Genomic DNA, 24,058 nt, shown 5'->3' on the forward strand with positions numbered 1-24,058 from the left:
TCAATGGTTCCAACTTCCAACTGCATGGAGCCGACTGGGTTTATGATGCTTTTCATTTATTGCAGACCGAGCCATCGGTTCAGGTGCCTCTTATACTATTGCCCTTCAAAGCAAGGCTTTGAAGGTTTCCATGTAATCTGTTTGGATGCAATTAAAATGAATTTTTCCAAAAAATTATGTTCTTTTGATAGGGAATATTGTAGCTTTGGAGAGTATTGAAGACCAATGAAAATTGAGACTTTATAGCCAAAGGCGCCTGATTGGCATAACCCCTCCAGCCTCTAAAATGGAGGTACTGAGATCGAAACTCCCCTCCCCAACTCAAAAAAAAAAAAAATTTGAGACTTTATAAAGAGCGGAAATTTTTGTCTTTGAATGATATCCTTCTACCATTTATTTTTGTATATTGAACTTGTGTCATTGAAAATAACAAGAATAGCTATTGCAATTTGCATGCATGCTTGTGAATTGGCGACTTAACACATAATTGGTAGTGGTTATAGTTGTTTTCTTCATATTTTTTCTCTAAATTTTACCTATAGTAAAGTCATGCAGGGATATTTCTTTTCTCTATCAAGGTGATATATGTTTCTAATAGGGGTACTTTTTGTATAGAGAATGGTCATACCATTATCATCAGACAAAGCAGGTTAGAATGCTGCTCTGAATAATGAGGTGGTCCAGGAGCTCAGGGAGTCCTACTAACGTGGTGGTTGTTAACTTGTTTATGTTCATAAAAGGTCTCAGCTTTTTTTGTGATCTTGAATGTAATATTGGTGTCAATGGTAATTATCAATATTGTGGTTACTTTTTATGCAAATAATTGACCTATAATTTTATGACACCCGAGATTAGTCGGGACTTGTTCTCGGACACCCTGTGCCAATAAAAAAAAAAAAAAAAACCCTGGCTTATAATTTGATGACATGATAGGTGGTTTTCCCTACTAGGTGACTTGTATTTTACATTGATTTTACATATTGTTCTCTATTTTACAAAAAAAATTGCAAAATAGAGAAGCCATTGAGAGGTCTGCAAAAGTAGTTTTACAAGCTACCTTGTCAGCAATTATAGATACAAATTTACTCCTATCTCTCTCTACATATGTGCGCCAATACTAGGTTACTAACGTTGAAGGTTCTCCCGCCATAAAGCCAGAACTTGTACTTCAGGCATTTAGCCCAAGTCGATCACACCATCCAACAAGGAATCAACATCAAGAGTAACAACAGCTCGTTTGCCAAGCTCTCCAAGAACACAACATTGTTTTTCTGCAAGGTTGATTGCCGCAACATCTTGAGCAAATACGCAATCTGAACCAGGTGTAACCTGCATTTTTTTAACAGAGAAATAGTAAACAATACATGATATATCAAGTGATTCTCGACGATGACAGAAGAGAAAAACGGGGTTGGGGTGTCGTTACTTCAAGAATACAAGTAAATAAGAGCGGACTTTCTTCTCTCATGAGAAGATCAACAGAATATGATTAACTTTGAATTTCTTCAATATGCCGTTTAAAACTGGCATATATCTGAATTGATCATTAGCTGAGGCCTAAGGCAGCATAAGAACGTATAAAGTTTTCTGGAAACACCAGCAAGAAATTACTGGAGTTCTTATGCAAAAGAAATCTGACTTAGCTAATTTCTTGCTGCAGGTAACGTAAACAAGAGAGTGACGGTGTGTGCATGCACACTTAACGGGTGCTTGTGTTTAGCTTGGAGAAAGCACTGATTTGACTCACATCATACAGGGTGTTTCCCAGCTTCAACTTGATTGCTCCACTCTTGTAAACCAGCATTTTGCCCAAATATCCACCAGGCAACTCTTCCAAACTGCAGCCCTTCTTTGAAACACCTCCGCCATCCAATGACGAATCAGTTTCAACTTTCTCTTTGCCCTTTCTACTAGTTGATCGCTTGAGTAAGGGCAGACTAGCTGGAAGCTTAAAGAAAAACATATTTTCTTCCTCATTTTCCGCCTATCACCAATCACCAGTTTGTTGTCAATAGCTATGGCTAATATGTTGCTCTACTAAATGTTCAACATTATCTTTAACAATTTTTTAATCTGATTACCATCAGCCCAAGGTCTGAAGCAGGACTTATAGTATTTTCATCATACTCCGAATTTGCAGCAGCCTCCCCAAATTCTGCCTCATCGAGGAGTTCTTAAAACAAAAGGTGCAAATGTCATTTAACATTACGGACTTCAGTAAAAATTCTGAAGGGAATCACTGAAAAAATCATGCTAAACATTATTGATGAAACTTGACATAATGGCTGGCATAGTGCCATTTGCCTCGTGAACAAAATCCTTTGATACAAGAGGAATCTTCACCTTTGGTTATCCTTTGGCATGATGGGTATGTACATCTAATGCAGCCTGTTTGATTAAATTTCCAGGAAATGTAGTTCAGTGAGTAATGGCATCTCTATCATTTCAGATGCCAAAATTTCTGGGCTGTGAGATATTTTTCATTCTTTTCACGGAGAGCCTAATAGTGACGCTAATATATAATGACAGTCTTTGTGATGTTTTTGGAATTCTTTAGTGGAGATAAGTATGTGCATTAGTCTTTATATATTTTGACTACTGATCTAGGGACTTATGAATGTAGCTTTTATCTGTCTATAATATTATTTTAAGGGAATTTTAATCGGAGTTAAGTCTTCCTATCAATTAAACTGAATGTGGAGATGCAGAGATTAGAATTATTTCGATATAGTAGTTTTTTAATGCCAAGATTCCTCACTTGCTCACATTGGTGGCTTTTAGCCTTCCAAGGGTTCCATTCCCTGACAAGTATCTAAGGTCACCCCTAAGTGACAAAGACAACCTATCCTTTGTCACAACTACAAATACTCGATGTTCATCTGAAATTGGAGTCATTATTTGTAGAAGCATCTAAAAGCATACCTGGGTCTCCAGCGTAAGGCCTCCTCAATGGAATAGTAGTAGGATAGTAAGTGCTATGGTAATCCTGCAGCATCAGTGAATCAGACGCGCAAGTATGAGAGAGAGAGAGAGAGAGAGAGAGAGAGATGTGCACAGCAGCAATTTCTTACCCAGGGTTCTCTATATTCTTTCTTGACAATCTGCTCTGTACTGGTAGGATCTGCAGAACATACATCCCTTCCATCTTCATTGGCAGCTGAAGGTGAAGATAAGAGAGCTTTCCCATAATCGGAACTTTTGGGGCAGGAGCCACTGCTTTTACCACCAATACCATCCTTGGAAACACCAAATTTCCTTATCAGAGGTGATGGCGTAACTCCAGGACCAAATGCAACCTGAACAGAAGCTGCAGGTTTGCAACCAAACATGGGATGAAAACTGGATATACAATAGTGAAAAATGATGATGATGATGATGATTCACATTTCCTCATATACATACAGAATTTTCCCAGCTAGTTCAGCCACATCAAATGCACACCATTTACTTCCATTAAGTGGAATGGTTCAAACTAACTGTTAACGTGTAATTTACTTCCAAGTCCACTCTGTAAAGGTGTAATTTATATATTTTGTTTTGTTTTATAACTTCTGCCTAGCCACGCTCCTCATATCCTTGATATTAACTTTCTCTGGACCCCAGATTTTTCAAAATATATAATTATCCTCTTGGGGAGAAACATTGATCACTTAAGGAACATGTATATTGAAATCCATACTAGTCTATCAAATCCTAAAGGTGCAATTTAGAAACAACATTCATTCGATTTCATTTACATACTTCCTGAAGCAATTTCTTTTTCCTGAAATGTCATCTTGTTATTTGGCTCTCAAGTTAAGATGTATGGGGTCCTCCATTGAACAATGGGTATAAGATAACGAAAACCTAAAAGAAATGGGCTTTAATTCATGTTTTACCTCTTAGGCAAGGGAAAAAAATCAATTTCCATGTGATAAACGAGTGAATGTTGGGGTCTTTTTACAAACAACACATTTCCGTCTCTACATGGTTACTACCAAAATGGATTCTTAAGAAGATGGGTAAGCAGATGCTTGATAATCTCTAATGTAAAGTAGGGAAATGGATAGGTAAATGAGAAGGTGTAACTGATGTAATAAAATACAGAACATGCCATCTTGCCAAGTTGGAAAAATACCCAAGATTTCAACATCTTGCATAAGAGTAGAAATTCTTATATTTTGAATGACCATTTCTTCCTACCTCTACCACGTAGTAGGGCATATGCCTGACTCTCTAGAACCTTTTCCAATTACAAAAAAAAAAAAATGCACACTCATTCAAATCATAATAGTCTAAAAGGCACTCTATCTGCCACATCATTAGTACATGATTCCCTAATCTTGATGAGTTGTACCATGAGGATGAGAGCCTTTCATAACTCAATGTGAAAATACTAACACCAGTACTTAAAATCACCAACCTCAGTAAGAACTTAAGAATGTGGCAATGTATTGAGAAAGTAATAACAGTGGAGAATAAGAGAAATTACATTTCTTTTCGTCTTTAGGTCCCCGTCTAGCAAGGTTCTCCTGTAAAAAAGTGAGCCAATGCTGATCTCAGATAGTATCTCATTGAAATGACCCAACAGAATGTCTACTTGAAAGAAGCTCATAATCATAGCCAACCAAGATTAGATCGTTGCTAGATGGGTTTTCCGCCATGGAAAAGGAAGGAAGCAAAAAAGGGAAAAAAAAATAAAAAATAAAAAAGAAGAGTAAGAGTCAACTCCTGTTCTTTCACAGATGATGGTGCTGAGAAACAATACATTATTAATTCTTTTTTTTCCTTAGCACATTAATTTATTAATTCATTTCTTTAGATTTTACCTTTTGGGTTCAAAGTTCAAACCCATCATTTAAATGAAAATGCAGGAACAAATGAAAAGTAGTCCTTCTTTTGAGCCTCGAGCCTTGACACAAGACCTCTAAGCTAATGGTAACAATGGGTTTCAGGGCTGAGCCAACGCTTTACAAATAGGAGTAGTATGACCAGCTCAAGGGTGAGAGCTGGTGTTCAAATTCCCTCGTTCCCGTAGCCTAAGAACAAAGATAACATGAAATAGTGCAGCTTCGAGGCTCTGTGTATAGGATTATTTCAGGCATTTGACAAAACTAACCAAATAAAAAGTTATCAGTATTGCCCAACCATACCACGGCCACAAGCAGTTGGGCTAGACAAACATGTGGATTTTTTTTTTATAGGAAATAATTTTTTAAAAAAAATAAAAAAAAGATTTTTTCCTTAAAGTCCTCCTAATTTTTTGACTGACAAAAATGAATATTTGAACCTTACGGTTTAGTTACACAAAATCAAACTATCTCATCTCATCTCATTTTATATAATTATTACATTTTTTTAAATTCTCACATAAAATATAATAAATAATTTAATTTTTTCAAATTTTAAAATAAAATATATATTAAAAAATTATTTTATAATATTATTTTATTTAATTTTAAACAAAATATCTCATCTCATCTTATCTAATATATAATCGAGGCCTTAAATGCATTAGAAACGAAACGAAAAGTTTCGGAGCAAAATGAATGAGCAATACATAACTTTCTATAGTCTCGTCTCCATTACCAAAAAAATTAAAAAAACAAACAAACCGATATGCTTTTTAATTTGGAAAGAAAGACGCACATTGAAGCGACGAAGTAGATACTGGGCATGCTCGGCTTCTTCTTCTTCTTCTTCTTCTTCGTCACCCACTTCACTGCATTAAAATATAGTATAAATTAAGTGAAAACAAAATTTCCAGTTTTTTTTTTTACATAGAGTAGTATCATCATCATCTATAACACTCAAATGTAGAGGAATTGTTACGTTTTGGGTGGTGTGGGTTTGGGCTTTCTGCGAGGTGGGGCTTTGGGCGCAAACTTTAGCTGCACAGAGACAAATCAGATTTTATCAGACTGTATTAACAAGAATTCAGAACTCAAATCCCAATTAGAATTCTGACATAGAATCAATCAGCAGAGGAAATGAAATTATCAAAAAGAACATTGCCTACCTTCCTCGGAGCTGAAGAAGATTCGTCTTGCTCCATGGTTTTGAGGTTGAAGACGACGAGGGAGGAGAAATGCCCAAAAAAGGGGGAAAACTGTCAGCACGGGGTTTCGAGCAAGAGAACACAGGGTCGAATGTAAAGGAATTTTCCACTAGAGTTGATATAGCTCGTTCGTGTCAGGGTTTGCAATTTTACATATTTATTATAGATTTTATGACTAAATTTGGGCTGGGTTGTGCTTTTTGCTGGGCTACTGCCTTCATTTTTGCACTAAACCTTTTTTTTATTTTTTTTTCTTAAACTCTATTTTGGGTTTTCCTAAATTTAATTTTAATCTTTATTTTAACCCTAAGTTTTTTTTATTTTTGGATTTTATAATTTTTTTTTAAGAGTATTGTTATTCTAAGATTTCTACACCATATATTGATTAAGTGGTATAATTTGATTTAAAAGATAAATTTTAAAATTTAAATTTTACAAATTAAATTTTACTATAAAATGATGTGGATAATGTGCTCTACACATCGACTTGAGAATAGAAAAAATCTTTTTTAAACCAAATTTAATTATTAATATTGATTATTAATTCACTAGTATCTAAATACATGTTATTATATTATAGTATTACATGTTATTAACTTATTATATTAGACTATTATTCCATTTTTCGAATTCCATGTTATTATACTAACCGGTATGGTGTGATCGATGAGGCATCACATGCCCCTAAGATGATGCGTGTGATTTGCATGGAGTAGGAAAGGGTAAAACATGGTGGGACTTGTGAAATGAGTTTCGCTACAGATCAATAACTGATCACATCACATAACTCACACATGACGTGAAATTTTTTTTTTTCATAGTGTGAGTGTTTTTCATAGGGTGTGAAGATATTTTTTATAAGATATGGGGTGTGAGGTAGTAAATAGTGACTAATAAAAAAAAATTTCTTGTGAAATATGAGAAATAATTAATTTTTCTGACACATGATTTTTTTTTTTTTTTTAGAACACATTGTGCTATTGGTTTTGGTTCAAATGATATTGACCAGATATTTGAAGGGTCGAGTTTTAATTGTAACATGCCTAGGTTATTTCAAGCAAACCAAAAAAAAAAAAAAAATGAAATAAAATAAATTGGTTTGGTAATCCTTTCATGCACTTATATTTTCCTATAAAATTATTTGAGGGACTCATAAAATATAACGTAAGAACTTATTTTTGTGTAAAATAATAAAATATGTCAAGTTGAGTATGTTGACTTGTTTTTTACTGCATGTTTGGCTACTAAAAATATTCCAAAATGTTTCACAAAATTTTTCCAACTTCAAATGAAAAAAGTTTTAAATCTAAAAAAATTATATTTCTCTCCAAAAGAATTATCTAGATTTTAATGAGGAAAACCAAAAATGTTTTATAAAAAAACCCAAAGAAAATTATATGTAAATAGCTTTTTAAATCTACCAACTCACTTTTAACAGTCACAAAACCCAATAAAAACTGCATCTCAAAACTTTTCTAAAAATTTCTTAAACATTCTCAAATTTCAACATGCCTTTTTAAAAAAGAGAAATACTTTAGCTTACATAAAAATAATTTCATAAATTGATATAATTTATCAAATTATAAAATTATTTTTATTATAAAATAAATCTAACAGATCACATAAAATTACATCAGTTATTAAAATATTCATTTTCATTAACACAACCTAACGAATTAAAAATTATGTGTTCATTAAACATCTTAATACGGTAATATCCTAGTAGTTAAATTTAAACTATTCTCTAAAAACTTTAGACAGATGATGTCTATTTCCATTCTTCTCTCCCTCCTCAAAAGGAAAAGATGTGGGAATTTAAATATACGTTACGGCTAATACCGGATTAGAATCCATTAAGGTGTATATTCAAACTATAGGACCAAATGGAGTAAGTCATGTCGGAGAATTTCTTCAAGGCAGGGCCCTTCAGACCCACCCCTGCAAAAGAAAACTCTGGTCTCGTACACCGCACCCTCGGTAGTTTTCATACACGAAACTAATTAAATAGCTAACTTTTTACCGTGTGGCCCCAAATGATTGTTTGCACCCATGAGATGTTGAACATTGGATCTTGAAGGGAGTGATATCCCAAGACCAAGGCTTTCACCACTTGGACCAAGTCTTACAATATGTATTGAGAATTTAACACTATCCAAGATTTCAAACAATAACTTCAAACAATTTTGACCCTATTTTGGGGGTTAAAAAAGAAAGGAAATATAAATTGCTATGAACATAGTTTGCTCACATATGGGCATCAATTTTCTTTCAAATAAAGGCAGAAATCCACATTCATGAACTGAGTCATGTCTGAGAATACCAACAAATATGTGAAGGCATCAAACTGGTATTGGCTGTTCAAAAACGCGATACAAAGAGCGTTTCTTCACATTTACCACAGAATCTATATTACTAATGGAAGAAACTATAGTTACTGGAGAAAACATCTACACATGCAGATTTCCCATGCTAAAGTTAATAGCACATTTAGATGCAAGAACAGCACTCTATATATACTTATCATCAAGCTCTGCTAATAGATGTGCACTGAATTTGTCCTAGGAAACCATAACTACCTGAGATGAAGTCTTTAAATAAACACCAAGTACTTGTGATGTATACAAGCAATCAAAATAACAGGCATATACACTAACAATATCCCTCATTTACAATGTGATAGAACTGATTTTGGAGATATTATTTTGCACGTCACAAGTAGCCATATATACTAATGTCCATCCAATCTAAGATAAAAGCTGCTTTGAATTTATAGCTGCCAAGAGATGACATCCCTTCTTTGCATTCAAATAGACTCAGCCGGTCAACCTCTACTCTCAGTTTGTTCAAGAAGAATCAAAAGTTAAGAACATTTATAAGAAGCATGAATATCTCAGAAAGCAAGAAAAAAAAATGTGCAAGTTAATTAACATATCAGTTGTAATTGTGACAGATTTGGAAGATACAAAACCGGCAACAAATATGTGTAACCAAAAAAGTGGAAAATGCGCATGTGTACATCAACTAAATACAGGCAATTTGTTCATTAGTGAATCAAACAAAAGGAAAATGAGGAAAGCGATTGATGAATGGTCCTCTGAGCGTTAAGTGTTTCATATTGACAAAACTGTTCCTCTTCCAAGCATAAGTTATTTAGGAAGACTGTAGTTTAACTCTTATAAAAAAACAGCAAAGTAGGCAAACCTAGAGGAGTCATAAATAAGAATATATACTCAAGCATGTACAAACAGAACTAAAATGGACAGAACAATATATGAAGTTTTCAAGTATGTTTACAAGCTTTTCAATCTGGTACATTCAAGATTCCTGAACACACTACTTCTAAAAGTATGTTTTTTTCTCTCCTCTTTGTTGGATGCTTCTTAAATTCTGTTTAATAAATCTTTTGATGCTTGAAGAGCTGGGACCAAGCACCAAACATCATCATATTCATAATATTCAAGACTAAACTTGGCAGCATATGTAAATGTCTATAAACTTTAATCTCCCAATGCAAGGCTCTAAGGAAACCCATTGAGATTGTGATGTTGGCTTACCCTTTGAGGGAGCACCAATGTGACGCTTTCATAGATCAACACCCTCATCAAGGCCCCTTGATGCAATCATCACGTTTGAATCAATTTGCTTGTCAAACTTCTTCTTCCTTCTTCCTTCAAAATCTTGAAATCCTTCCATCTAGAAATGTGCAAGGTTCAGTTAGATTGTAACATGCATAATGGGAATTTCACCAAAATATACAATTAATAATTAATTAAATAATGACAACACACCTGCTGGAATTGATCCATTGAAATAGGATTGCCATGTAGGGAGATATTCTGCAGGGCTTTGCACTCTTTCAAGAGATTTGGAGGTATCTGTCCAAAAAGCTAACTATATCAATACGCCCATGTCCAGCTAAATTGGATAAATGAATAAACTACCATGAAGCAATAAAAAAGAACCCAACTCTGCCATACTTTTCTTTTCATAAGTAATAAATCTTTATGATAAGTGCAAAAGGCGCAAATGAAGAGTATACAGGGATATGCTTTTTTTACATAATGCACAGGGATACACAAGAGAGGTACTTATCTAGAAAGTGAAAAATATACTAAAATTAATGCTTTTTTTATTGGCACCGGGTATCCGGAAACAAAGATCCAACTAATCCTAAGGGTGCACAGGCCCTTGGCAAGCAATCTTTTTATTTTATGAATAAATTTTTTTTTGAGACAAGTAACAAGGCAAAGCCAAGTACACCAGCAAGTATACAAATACTGAACCAATTACACATCAGGAACTAGAAAAAGAAACAAGAAAATCATGGACACTAGTTTCATTAAATACAATAGCCGAAGCCTACTGAAATAAAGAATTATAGAAAAAACATCTAAGTTCATCCACCGAGCGTTCCTTATCTTCAAAGCATCGACTGTTCCTCTCAACCCAAATGCACCACATAAGGCATAAAGGTATCATATTCCAAACAGCGGCTATTTGCACATTACCCCTTAAACCTCTCCAGCAAGCAAAAAGGTCCACCACCCTCCTAGGCATCACCCAAGTCATACCACAACTTCGGCAAGCAGTTTTAAAATCCATGCAAATAAAGTCCATAGATAAAGTCCAAAGGGAGAGGGTGATGCCAAAGAGAAAAGGAACCGTGAATCTGGTAACTCACATTCACATACTAACAAAAAAGATGTACATATTATGCAGGAAATTCCTCTCTGCTTTTGACATTCTATTACCAGCAAAGTTCTGAAACCCCACACCATAACCATCTTAACTGAAAGAAGTAAATCGTATAGATGTCAGGAAGATGCACTCCAAAGAGTATAACATGTTCTGATTCAATCCTTAAACCAATCTTATATATCCGATCTCTAAAATTTATTTTTCTATGATCATGAGGCCTCAGAACAAAATTTGAATGTCCGGCAGCTTTCAAGATACCAAAACTTTTTTTCCTTCGGATAAGCAATAAGGATTTGTTTGGGAATCACATCCCATCTCATCTCAAAATTTCTCATAATTTCATTTCCAAACATCACTCAAATACAAACACTTTTCTTTTTTTTTTTTTGATAGGTAAAGGGTAAAAACACAAACACAGACACTTCTCAATTTCAAATATTCAACTTTTTCACCTAATCATTACTTAATCAATACAAGTTTACAACTTTCCCCAAACTTCCAAACAAAACACAAAACACAAAAAACAATTCAACTTTTTCAAATTTCAAAACAAACGATAATATTAAAAAAAATTATATTCTAACAATATTTTAAATTTACAATATTTTTATTCAAGTTTTTTCTCTTTCATTTCCAAAACCTAATCAAACATCTTAACTCAAATCATTTCACTTATACTATTCACAAACTATTTCATTATTATTCACAGATTTCTCATCTCATCTCATCTCATTCTCCAAGCATCCCCTAAATCTATATCGATAAGAGCAAAAGTTTCTAAATACCAAAACTAACATTTAATAAATTATAAAAGGTTATTATCACATTTCAAAGAATGTGAAAGATGATATACTTGAAGGTAGAAAGAAGAAGAGGAGATGAAGAGAATAAAAGCCCTGTAAATGGGCAGGGGGCGAGAGGGGGGGGTTGTAAATACCTGCTTCACATTATTATTGTTTAGGCAAAGTGACTTTATGTGAGTGAGGTTGCAAAGTGATGCAGGTAGATCTTCAAAAAGATTATCTGAAAGGACATCCAGAATCATGAAGATGTGAGCATGTAATAGTACAATCAAGAAATTGCTATCATAGCACATAGCTCACAAAACCAGATAAATAATGATAAAAGAGGCCATTTGAAATTCAGAAGCAGAATCATGCTTCTAGCTTGTCCACTAATTTTTATTTATTTATATTATTAAAACAAGTAAAAAGGCATTGCCCAAGTACACAGGTAGTATACAAAAGAGAACACCAATTACAAGTTTGGAACTAGCTTTAAAATGACACTCTAATCTATAAGAAACTTAAGAACTCCCTAGTGATCGTAAATTTTAGAAGCACAAGAAAACATTCAATGCCTCAAAGTTATATATATTTCACAAAATTGATGATGCATGAAAGGTATCATGGCTTAGAACAGCAAAAGTAACGAAAAGGTAAAAGAGAATTTAGGTCAAATGGCATGTGAAAAGAGCATGCTTATAGCACCAAATAGCCAGTTCAGATTTAGCATATATATTCATCAATGAGCTGAAAGTTTCAGCACATGCAGAAATAATGACATTTCAAATCTCAGAAATCTCCATATTGTTCAAATTCCAGTTATTCTAGGGCCTTGTAGTAAGCAACACTTGTCAAGATATGATAAGACATCACATTGGAGAAAGATTTGAACGTACCATTTGCTTGTAATTCTTCAAGAGAGAAACAACTGCCAATTGATTCTGGAAGAGACTTCAACTTGTTATTTGAAACATTCAAAAGCAACAACTGCATCATCAAACAATCAATATTGGATCATGGAACTTGATAAAACATGCTAAATGTGTTTTCTTTCTCAAGTGATGTTGTAATTCTCATAAAGTATGTGGAATTAACTTCTACTCATGATTATAATCAGTGGGTACCACTACTGCACGACTCCTATTTAAGTTATTCTACCATTGAAGAAACAACCCAAACCACTGAGGCTGCAGTGTAGTCAATAGCATTCCAGTTCACTAGGTATAATACTCACATTACGCAAGCTCCCAATAGTCTCAGGCAAGTATATTAACAAATTTCCCGAGATGGATAACTGCTCAAGCCTCACCAGCTGTCCCACTAGAAACAAAACAAAAAACATAATCTGGTTAGAAGCTAGTAAAAAGGTCTCATGCAAGCTGCATTCAATCCTTATACAAATAAACCCAAGGCAGGCAAAGACTATCAAATACACAAATTAGCATTCTCTTACTTATTTAGGGAAGAGAATTACATTCATCAGGCAAAGAAGTCATTCGATTCCCATCAAGCATCATAACTTTTAGAGACTGAAGTTTCCCCAAATTTGTTGGCAGACGCTCAATGAGATTCTCAGATAAGATCTGAAAAGATTGAACAGCTTTAAACTCAAGTTTTTCCAATCTTAATCCTATCATAATGATCACCAATGGAAATCAAAGAACAGCCATCGTGTGAATGTAAATATTCATGTCATAAAAAATATATGCAAGAGATAAGATTGTAAATGAGATACTCAACAAGAGAGAAGAAACAATGTATCAATGAATCTCTTTCAGTTACTTCCCAATAATTTCATTTCGGGTGGATTTCCCTCTATAAGATTCTCATGCTTTTCTTTTACTTTTTTTTTATAAGTAATAAAAACATTCTAATTCTTTTCAACCAATTAAGATAAGACCCTATATTTATTAGTCCTAATTAATAATTGTACCAACTAATTCCAAGCTGATAAAGAAACTGGATATCAGATAATTTCAGTACCATTGGACCATTCTACCTCCAAATCTGTCCCAAAGGATAGCAACTGGGCGCATTGGCCAACATTAGCATATCTCAACAGAATTCAGTAAGTAATCCACAACAGGTTCTAATGCCAACTAAAGCCTTGTGAAACTGGATGGAATTATTAGTCCTAATTAATATATTTTTCTACCTATAAAAGATTGCATGTGCACTGCAGCTTTAAAGCCAAATACAACCCCGCGGCAAGGTTTTACACATAGGGCTAGCTGCTTTCTATATCTCGCTTGCCGTTAGTCTGTCTAGAGCCTTTATGAAGCTATTAATTCGTGATCTTGCAATGGATCCAACCTCTGTCACTCTACCGGATTTGTTATAATGATAAACTAGATGTCATTATTTTGTAAGGAGTATTCTAGGTACAAGCCCCAAATTGAAAAGCCCCACGCTTAGTAAAAAAATGGGTACCACTAAAAAATAATAGATTTTTTACACTTTTTCATGGTGGAGTCCACTATTTTACAAAAGGGCTGCACGAGGTTTTTCTACTTGTGGCTTGTACAAATCATTACTCTTTTGTAAGAACCTTCCTTTACAACCACATTCATTCTTGTAGATTAACCTGTTATGGACTTAACAAGTCATTTTGAAGTATGGAGAAACTTTGAAGGAAAATATTTACGAATTATTAAGAAAAAAAATTAATCATAATCTCCACATTTTTTCTTCAAAATAGAACAGCTGTATCAGCCCACAAATATATTACTTAAAAGTTTTATAAATCCTGTACATGACAAATGCTTTTATAGCATATGATCATGGAAAGAAACTAAGCACATGTACACAACTGAATTTAATTATTCTTACCAGGCGCTGCATGTTAATTAATTTGCTTACATCTGTAGGTATCTCAACTGCAGAAAGGAAAAAAAATAACAGGAGACAGGTTTTAGAAATATGAAGATTTCATTTGTTAGGGGTTAAAAAGTGAATAGCATCGATTCCTCACTACTAACCGAGATACAGAAGACGGTGAGATGAGCATTACCTATTTTATTGTGTGTTAAATCAAGAGTTCGGACGGATCTCTCCAGGTCAAAAACTTCATTTGGGAATGCCTGTTGCAGAGAAATAGAACATCCACATGTAAGTTTGGTATTTCTTCAACTGGTACTATGATGCTATTTTCCTTCAATTATGCATGCGTAAAGAATTATAAAATATGGGTTCACTCCATGTGTTGAATGTTATCTTAACTGCCGAAAATTGTGCATTGACTACTTAATTGCAAAAACTTTAAAATATTTTGAGCCTTTTGTATCTAATCATTCAAGTGTTGTCCAAGAGATATGACTAATTTGAAAAGTTAACCAACAAAATACTTTATATTCTCAACAGTATGAGTTCCCAGTACACTTAATTTGAACTCCCCCATCTACTTCAAATTATAGACAATCAACAATAACTAAAATCTGTCTAAACAATGAGTAAACCATTATATCTTCACATACCATTACTCATCCTTAGCCCAGGCACTCGCACTCACACGCACATGCGCTCACACACTCATACGCACACGTTAAGTCTTCGATCATATCAAGAGGTTACAGAGACGCAATTCAAACACGGACTTGACCAAAACTAAGCAGATTACATCTAACCCTCTTATTTCACAACCAAGTCCCTCATTACGCAATAAATAACTCAAAGACCCAACCCCCCCCCCCCCCCCCCCCCCAAAAAAAAAAAAAAATGCAGAGGCATCAATACAATTAATATACATATGACTATATATATATGTATAGAGAAAGAGATAACCTTCAATTTGGAGTCTCGGAGAGCCACAATGCCGGTCGATCGCCACCGGGCAACCCTACTGGCCTTCGAGTCCTTGTTCTTGCTGACACAGCACCACATTTTGTGTGATCAGTCAAAAGAAACAAAGAGAAAGGAAAAATTATCCCTCTCTCTCTCTCTCTCTCTCTCTCTCTCTCTCTCAATTCTGGATTGGAGAGGGTTAGAGAGATTTGATGGGAGATGGGTTCAAGGTCAGAGGCCAGGAGGAGAAGCAGTCGTCAGTTCTTGGGGAGAATGGGAGAAACGAGGAAGCCGCGTTGGCTTTCGTTGTTTTTCTTACGTGGGTGTTGTTCTTCGTTGGTTGTTGGCTATTGGATTGTATTTTTCAAACACTCGGAGGCATCTGATGATGTCATTTCTACCATTAAACAACTAATTATTAAATAATTTTATACAATAATTGTAATTTTAATAAATTGTAAACAAATGTTATATAATTCAAAACCGAGAAGGGAAATACTATTTAGACCGATTGTGATTTTTATTTTTTATTTTTATTTTTTAACTGAATAATTAAAGAAGTGGTTATTAGTAAATTGATATATTTTTTTTAAATGTTTTAAAATATATAAAAAATGGTTGGAATAAAAACAAAAAATTAAAAAAGTACATTTACACTTGTCAGTCAACTTTTTCGATTAGAAATGTCAATCCCAATAACATTATCCAATCGAGAATGATGTTGAATTAATTATAAATTTTTAATGGTATTATGTCTCACTATTATTCAAAAATGTTATTTATACTTATATAATTTTAAGCTCGACATTTCGATTAGTCAGATATTGAAATGATAAAAATTTAAAAATTTAAAATTTAAATTAAAAAAAATAATAATAATAATAAAAGAAATCCATCACTCAATATGTATAATATTATGCGTAAAGTTATACATACATATAGCACAACTTTTGTTATTAAGTGGGAGTACATGTTGTCAAAATATGATTGGACGACGTAAAAGAATTGACTTAAGATGGGGAAAAATAATCAACGGTTTGTTTGGAAATAAGTCTTATTACATTTTAAAATTTTTTATAATTTTATTTTTAAATATTATTTAAATACAAACACTTCTCAATTTTAAATATTTAACTTTTCCATCTAATTATTACTTAGGGCCCGTTTGTTTTCAGAGATGAGATGAGATGAGATGAGATGAATTGGGATTAAAGTTAAAAAGTTGAATAAAATATTGTTAAAATATATTTTTTAATATTATTGTTGTTTTGGAATTTGAAAAAGTTGAATTATTTATTTTATTTTGTGTGAGAATTTGGGAAAGTTGTAATGATGAGGTGAGATGAGATGAAATGAGATGTTTTTGAAAAACAAACAAGGCCTTAGTCATCACAACGTTCATAAACTTTCAAATAAAACAAAAAAATAATACAACTTTTTAAAATCTTAAAATAAAAATAATATTAAAAATTTATATCTTAACAATATTTTTATTTAACTTTTTATCTCTCATTTTTCAAAACTCAATAAAATATCTTACCTCAAAATATTTCACTATTATTTATAAACTATCTCATTACTATTTATAAAATTCTCCCCCATCTCATTACCAAGCATGGTTATAATTATTTTTGTAGCTGTTATACAACTCTACAAGAAATGACAAATAGTTTTGTAAAATTAAAAATTATTTTTAATAAAGTGACATAATTACATTAATTAATTATAAAATAGTTGTAAGTGTATCAGTGGCTGAGAATCATCTCTTATTTTGAAATAAAATAATATCAAATGATAAAGATTTTGTTGAAGTCTTTGGCATTTTATTTCATTTATTATGTTAGATATCAAGAAAACAAATTCTAGGATAAATATTCTATTTAGAAATGAAATGGTAAAAATGATGAATATTCCTCGCTAATCCTTAAAAGCGGAATCATGTTTAATTTTTCAATGAATTATTTTATTCTCAAATCAATATATAGAGCACATCATTTAGGCCTCATTTGGATATAGAAACACTCTCAATTCATCTCATGATCTCATCATTACAATTTTTTTAAATTCTCATACAAAATATAATAAACAATTCAATTTTTTAAAATCTTAAAATAATAATAATATTAGAAATAATATTTTAACAATATTTTATTCAACTCATTTAAAACCATATCATCTCATCTCATCTCACTATCTAAACCAGCTATTATATTATTTAAATGGTAAGATTTTATCTATAAGATTCAAATTTTAAAATTTATTTTTCAAATCAAATTATAACACGTAAACAATTTATTATGTATGCTATACATCGGTTTCAATCAAATTAATTTGTTTAGTTCTCAAACTAATAGGAACAAACAATAATTTTCATTCTAAAAATCAATTTATCTCATATTGTTTATATCCCCTGTTGGCTTGGGCCTAATTGGAAGGGGTATTTACATTCCTCTCGGGCCGAGCCAAGTTTATCCTGGATGCCCCAATGTTCAATAGTGCAATCTACTAACGGATTGCGTAAGGGAGAAGAGGGCCCACAGCCTGGGCAGAAAGTTGATTGACATGGAAAGGTAGGGCATCACTTATCCTGACACCACTTTACAGGAGTACATCGTGTCAAAACCATGCCCATTTAAGAATTGAATAAGGGATATGGATAGAGATCACGACAAAACCCCATGTCATTGACAAAGCGCACGAAAGATAGCCGCACCCACCCACCTGTCACCAAGGCATGGCCCCCTTGGGCCATGCCGCATTAAAGACGACAACGTGGTATTTTGTATGGGATAGTACCAATGTCTCTGACATGAGATACGAAGTGCGCACTTGACCAACAGTATAAAAGCCAGACGACAGGTTTGAATTCAGGACTTATACTCTCTTCCTTGTTGGAACTCTCTATAAAGAACGAAAAACTAACTTATGCATCAAATGTGTCTCTTCCACCTCGAACCCCTCACTTTCTTTGTGTTCCAAGTAACTGAGCCCAATACCCGATGTGCAAAACACGTCATTAGCATCATATTTCTAAAAAAAATGTGGTTTGAGTTGTTCTATAAAATGTGTTGTTTTAGAACAACGAATTAGAGGGTTTCATTGTATCCTGAGAAAATTTTTATCAATACTCTATAGCACGTGGAAATGAGACAAAATATGCTATAAAGAAATCGTCATTACGACAAAATACCCAATTTCACCCAAACATTGGCTCGGGTCATAACCCTGGCCAAAACCTAACCCGAGTTTGAAACCCAATTCTAGGCTGGGTATATCTAGGTACCAACCTAGTGACCACCCTCATAATTGCTAATGATTACCCTCTGTAAGAAAATTGAAAATAAAAATCACAATTTGACGCAAATTTGAGTGGATAACCATAGTCATAATTGTGAAAGAGAAATTATTTTCATACACCATAGCTTGACGATATCACATATTGCATGTAAACAATCATGAGGAAATTAAAGGGAAACTCAAGCAGCATCCAAGAAGATTAATATATCTTTTACGGAAGATGATAGAGTTATTGAGAATTGGGTCCTAACATGGGTTCTGACGCTTTTTTTTTTTTTACTTAGTGAGTAAGGATGTATTTTTTAACAATGTTGTGAATTTTTTAAAAATATTTAAATATATAAAAAAAATCTATGAAAAAAAGAAGAAGAAGATTTGGTCTTCTCGAGACCCATCCTCGGGCTTCACCCTCGGTGGGTGTAGCACTACTCTATCTTTCACAAGAGAAATACAATTCTTTGTTCTATATCTCTGTAGATTTTATCCTCACTTGAACGTGTGGATTTGATACATTTTAAATCATTTTACATGTTAACCACTTAAATGATCAACTATTTAAAATGTATTTCATCAATATATAGAGTTAAAAATAACAAGATTTTAAATAAAGAATAATATTGTTCATCCAATAATCCTCTTTTGTTTACATGATTTTTAAGATTAAAAAAATTAGCCTTTTAAGATAAAAATAAATAATAAAAAAATAAATTAAAACGCATGCCTTTTGGGAGACTACAATAAACAAAGTCTCCATACAACACTACAATGATATATACTTACTAATAATATTTTATAAATTTCATCTTTTGTTTTTCAAATCTCCTTTCACCAAGAAGAGAGAGCGCCATTTTTTCTTTTTCTTTTTAAACATGCATTATGAATTGAGTTTATAAATTTAAAATATCTCAAGAAATAACATATTTTCATAGAAATCTAAATAATCCTAGGAAAGGTAAATGAAAATATACTTATCAAGGTTGAATGGGCTTGCACATACATACATAGATATATGTGTGTAAATTGAGAAAACCAAGAATTTTCTCTCGACACTTTATTTTTTCTCTCCGTACACTTTCTTACTGATGATGAGTCTAGGTGTGTAGTAACGTGATTAGCATGGTTTTCACAAGACAAATTCTTATAGAACCTAAGGTATTCGAATTGTCGAAGGAAGATAGTCGATGGATTCACTTAACAAAGAGAAGTTGGAAGGTTACAAAATTATTGATATTGGAGAGGTCTATGTTGAACTGGTTCATTAGAGCCCTTAAAGAATGCTTGACTGGAGATAAGAAGGAGTTTTTTGCAACCTCACGGGATGGTAACAGAAACTACATCACGTAGAGATGCGCAAGGTCATTATATGGCATTGGTGGAATATGACGGTGGTGGTAGAAGAAACTTTGTTTTCATGCCTAAAGAAATGGAGGGGAAAGGGTGGAGAAAAATGGTGAAGGCACTGAGGGAAGCTTACAACAATTTGGAAAATGAGAGCAAGGTTGGTTCGTTAAAGTCCAGAAATCTAACCCAGAAAGCGCCGATGAATATTCTTCCTAAGTCCTATGTAGAGTTGGTCCGGTCATCGAGGCTTGCTGCAAGCAGCGATGTTAAGGAGGTATATGCTCAGGAAAATGCAGCAGCTTTGGTACCAAGGGTGAGAGGCAATTATGGGCTTTCAAAAAAAAAGGAGATAATCGTTGTGGAGGAAGGACTGAGATGTGTGCTGTCTGCTCAAGCCTACAGAACAAACATCGAAATGGGAAGAGACTCCTTGACCGAGAGAGGACCCTTGGAGAGGTATGATGAGCTTTCTTCTTTTAAGCAAGAATTAGTACAGTTGAGAAACTTGGTCAATCTTATGATTCAGAGGGTGGATAAAACTATGGGCTTGGGCCTGGGTTTGGATAGAAATGGGTCGTGCTACAGGAGCTATATGCGGGCCGAGAAAGGTAAAGCCCAAGCATAGCCCAAGCATAGCCTAAGCACTGGTGGGCTAAACAACCCACGATTCACGTAAGGGACCCCATCAGCAAAGATGCGTTGTCCTCTTCCAACCACCGGCCGACGACCACACAGTACCCATCGCTAGGGCAAGGGACCTCGTGGGTGGAACCCAGGGTGATAGGCTACCTGTATTGAGGACGCTGATGGAGTTAGTAATCGAGAATGGTTCTCGGGCAGTGGAAGAGGGGCATAAGGAACTGATGCTCACATAGACTCTACCACTGGGAACAGGCAACCTATTGTGTGCACTCCTGGTTGACGGCTTGTCAAGGTGGATACCGCCGATGGAGGAAGGAGCCGAGAATGAACGCTGGGCAAGCCAGAAAGAGCCAACGAACACACAGAACTCATCGTCGAGAGCAAACAACCTAGTGGGTGGGCCTATGGTCGCAGGTTTGTCGAAGATCACGTCGTCGACGGAGGAAGAAGCTGAGGATACTCATTGTTGTCGTGAGAGGGGTCTCGACTGAGGAAGAAGGCCAGAATGAGCTGGTGACATTGTTTGACATAGAAGGAAGTCCTATTGTTAATATATCTACACAGGAACCTCAAATGGAACCCCAAACTGAGGTTGGCACCATGGCATTATTCAAACCCAGTTGGTGTAACCCCTCAGTTGGCATTCCTATCCAGGATGGATCCAACGAAGGGTCTGTGAGAATATCCTAGAGACTACCCAAGGAAGGTGCTCCTACCCCTTTTGAATATCTTGGAAGCTACGAATGAAGGGTTTGTGCAAGAGTATGAAATGATGTTGGCTTGTAGGGAGTCAAAGAAAGGTGTTGCCTACTCAGAGGAATGGACAAGGGATGACCCAAGCGCCTTATATTCTATGTTGCCAGGTTCACATTGGGCCAATCCTCAGTCAGATTGGGTCCTCCAAAAAGTGGATGAAATGCAAGAATGCATAGGGATTTTGTGTGATTGATTTGAAGATCAATTCAAAGCTCCTCTCATCACTATTGAATCGGGTCAGCCTCACACTTGGCTAGATCGATCCTACACAAAAAAAAAAGGAATAAAAGAGACTAGCTTGCTTTATTAATTATCGGGAAGATAGTGCAAATAGAGGAAGGAGAAATGGTAGGGTGAATATCTGTGATTTATGAAACCAAAAATTTCATCTTGGAATGTAAGGGGCTAAATAATCCTGATAAGCACCTCCGTGTTAAAAACTTACTAAGAAAGTGGAAGGCTAATATCATATGTCTTCAAGAGACCAAGTTGAAGTTCATAGATAGAAGTATAGTTAGAAGTTTGTGGGGATGCCTTCACATGGGCTGTGGGATACGAGAATCATTAATATAATTCAGGAGTATACCAGGGAACATTTGGTGGCCTGATCTTTTAAAAATGTGGACGATGATTAAGTGGTCATTTGCTGGTGTAGACGGTCCTAATCTGGACATCAATAGAAGGTTCCTTTGGGAGGAGATTGCTGGGTTATGTAGCTAGTGGGATGGGTCATGGTGCATTGGGGGGATTTTAATGTCACTCGTTTCCCGAGTGAGAGGTCGGGGGATTCCTGTATCAATCAGGCAATGATAGAATTTCCTAATCTTATTTTTTAACTTGACTTTGTCGATTTACCTCTGGCAGGGGGAATTTACATGGTGCAATGGGAGGGTCTGGTCAAGACTGAACAGATTCATCGTATCCTCGTCTTGGGAAGCACATTTTCCAGATTTATGCCAAAAGAGACTCTCGAGACTTTGTTCGGACCACTTCCTTATTGTGCTTGATTGTGGGGGCCTTCATGAGGGACTTATATATTTTAAATTTGAAAACATGTGGTTGAAAACTAACGGCTTTGTGGAGAAGGTAAGAGTGTGGTGGTCTTCTTATGATTTTTCTGGTATACCTAGTTTTGTGTTGGCTGGAAAACTTAAAGCCTTGAAGAAAGACCTGAAAACGTGGAATGATGAAGAATTTGGGAGGATCAATGATCAAAGGAAGATTCTTTTTGAAGAACTTGCATGTTTGGATGAAAATGAGAGTGTCAAGGTTCTCACGGATGAAGAGAAGGCAAGGAAGATTGTTGTTGTGGTTGATCTGGAAAAATCACTCTCATGGAAGAGATCTCCTGGCGACAAAAATTTCGGGCCCTTTGGCTGAAGGAATGAGATAAGTGCATCAACTTTTTTCATAGAGTAGCCAACTCTCATAGAAGGTTTAATGCTATTGAGGTACTGCATTCGGATGGTAATGTCCTTTTAGACAGATTTGATATTAAGAACCACATAGTGCAACTTTTCTACAACCTACTAACGAAACAATTTCAATGGAGGCCTAAGGTTGATGGGTTGACATTCGATACGATTGATCATGTGCTGGTTGGTTAGAAATGATGTTTGAAGAGGTAGAGGTGCTTAAAATGCTAAAAGGAATGGACAACGACAAAGCGCAAGACCAAATGGATTCTCCATGGCATTGTTTCAAGTATGTTGGGACATTCTCAACAAGGATGTTATGAAGGTTTTTGCCGAATTTCACTCACATGAAATTCGAGAAAAGCCTTAATGCAACCTTAATAACCCTTATTCCGAAGAAGGCAAAGTCGGTGGAGGTGAAATACTTTAGTCCTATAAGTTTTGTGAATGGAGTGTATAAGATCATATCCAAGGTTCTTGCCAACCGTATTAGCACGATCATGGACAAGATCATTTTGAAGCCTCAAAATGCTTTTGTTAAGGGGAGGCAAATTTTGGATTTGGTACTAATAGCAAACAAATGTTTGGACAGTAGAATTAGATCCAACACGCCAGTTATCCTTTGTAAACTAGATATGGAAAAGGCCTTTGATCATGTTAATTGAGACTTATTGGTTTATGTTCTTGGAAATTTGGTTTTGGGTAGAGGTGGCACAATTGGATGAAGTATTGCATCACAACCGCTAGATTCTCAGTGTTGGTTAATGGCACCCTTGAGGGTTTTTTCAACAGCTCCCATGGATTGAGACAAGGAGATCTTTTATCTCCTATTCTCTTGGTCTTAGTCATGGATGTACTGAGTAGAATGATAAAGGCAGATGGGGATGAGTCTTTTTTATCTGAATTTTCAGTGGGTGGCACTTCTTCTCAGAGCGTCAATGTATCTCATCTTCTTTTCATTGACGACACTGTAATTTTTTGCGAGCCGGATCCTAATCAAATTCGTTCATTGATAGCTCTCTTGTTTTGTCTTGAAGCTACTTCTAGCCTTAAGGTGAATTTGTCAAAATCGAAATTGGTTCTGGTTGGCTTGGTAAATCATATTAGAGACTTGGCTAAAATCTTGAAATGTAAGATGTCTTCTTTGCCTATGAAGTACCTTGGTCATTCTTTGGGGGCTTTTCATAAATCCAAAGTAATATGGGATGGCATGATTGGGGGACGAGAAAAAATTCCATTTGATTAAATGGGACAAGATGTGCACTCCCCTACTTGAAAAAATTCCATTTGATTAGAAAGCTGAGTAT

The 24,058-nt window shown here is 34.8% G+C and overlaps 3 protein-coding genes across 3 annotated transcripts; 1 reads left to right on the plus strand and 2 right to left on the minus strand.

Annotated features, from left to right (window-relative positions):
• Positions 1–934: 934 nt before the first annotated feature.
• Positions 935–6,141, minus strand: LOC108990961. Its single transcript, XM_018965094.2, has 9 exons — positions 5,999–6,141; positions 5,812–5,870; positions 5,629–5,701; positions 4,472–4,511; positions 3,072–3,307; positions 2,923–2,986; positions 2,082–2,173; positions 1,748–1,984; positions 935–1,329 (listed from the first exon to the last, which is right to left on the minus strand). Exons 1-9 carry the CDS (start codon positions 6,032–6,034, stop codon positions 1,177–1,179), a joined length of 990 nt encoding a protein of 329 aa, XP_018820639.1. The 5' UTR covers positions 6,035–6,141; the 3' UTR covers positions 935–1,176.
• Positions 6,142–8,529: 2,388 nt separating this feature from the next.
• On the minus strand, positions 8,530–15,638 carry LOC108990960 (plant intracellular Ras-group-related LRR protein 7). Its single transcript, XM_018965092.2, has 10 exons — positions 15,301–15,638; positions 14,531–14,600; positions 14,350–14,396; positions 12,995–13,103; positions 12,755–12,840; positions 12,417–12,507; positions 11,673–11,758; positions 9,826–9,912; positions 9,592–9,730; positions 8,530–8,865 (listed from the first exon to the last, which is right to left on the minus strand). The coding sequence occupies exons 1-9, from the start codon at positions 15,397–15,399 to the stop codon at positions 9,620–9,622; spliced, it is 786 nt and encodes a 261-aa protein (XP_018820637.1). The 5' UTR covers positions 15,400–15,638; the 3' UTR covers positions 8,530–8,865; positions 9,592–9,619.
• A 7,460-nt stretch (positions 15,639–23,098) lies between these two features.
• LOC108990955 lies at positions 23,099–23,997 on the plus strand. The gene is made up of 2 exons (XM_018965082.1): positions 23,099–23,314; positions 23,458–23,997. Exons 1-2 carry the CDS (start codon positions 23,099–23,101, stop codon positions 23,995–23,997), a joined length of 756 nt encoding a protein of 251 aa, XP_018820627.1.
• Positions 23,998–24,058: the final 61 nt, after the last annotated feature.

The sequence above is a fragment of the Juglans regia genome, chromosome 2 (genome assembly GCF_001411555.2).
Source record: "Juglans regia cultivar Chandler chromosome 2, Walnut 2.0, whole genome shotgun sequence".
NCBI classification, from domain to species: Eukaryota; Viridiplantae; Streptophyta; class Magnoliopsida; order Fagales; family Juglandaceae; genus Juglans; species Juglans regia.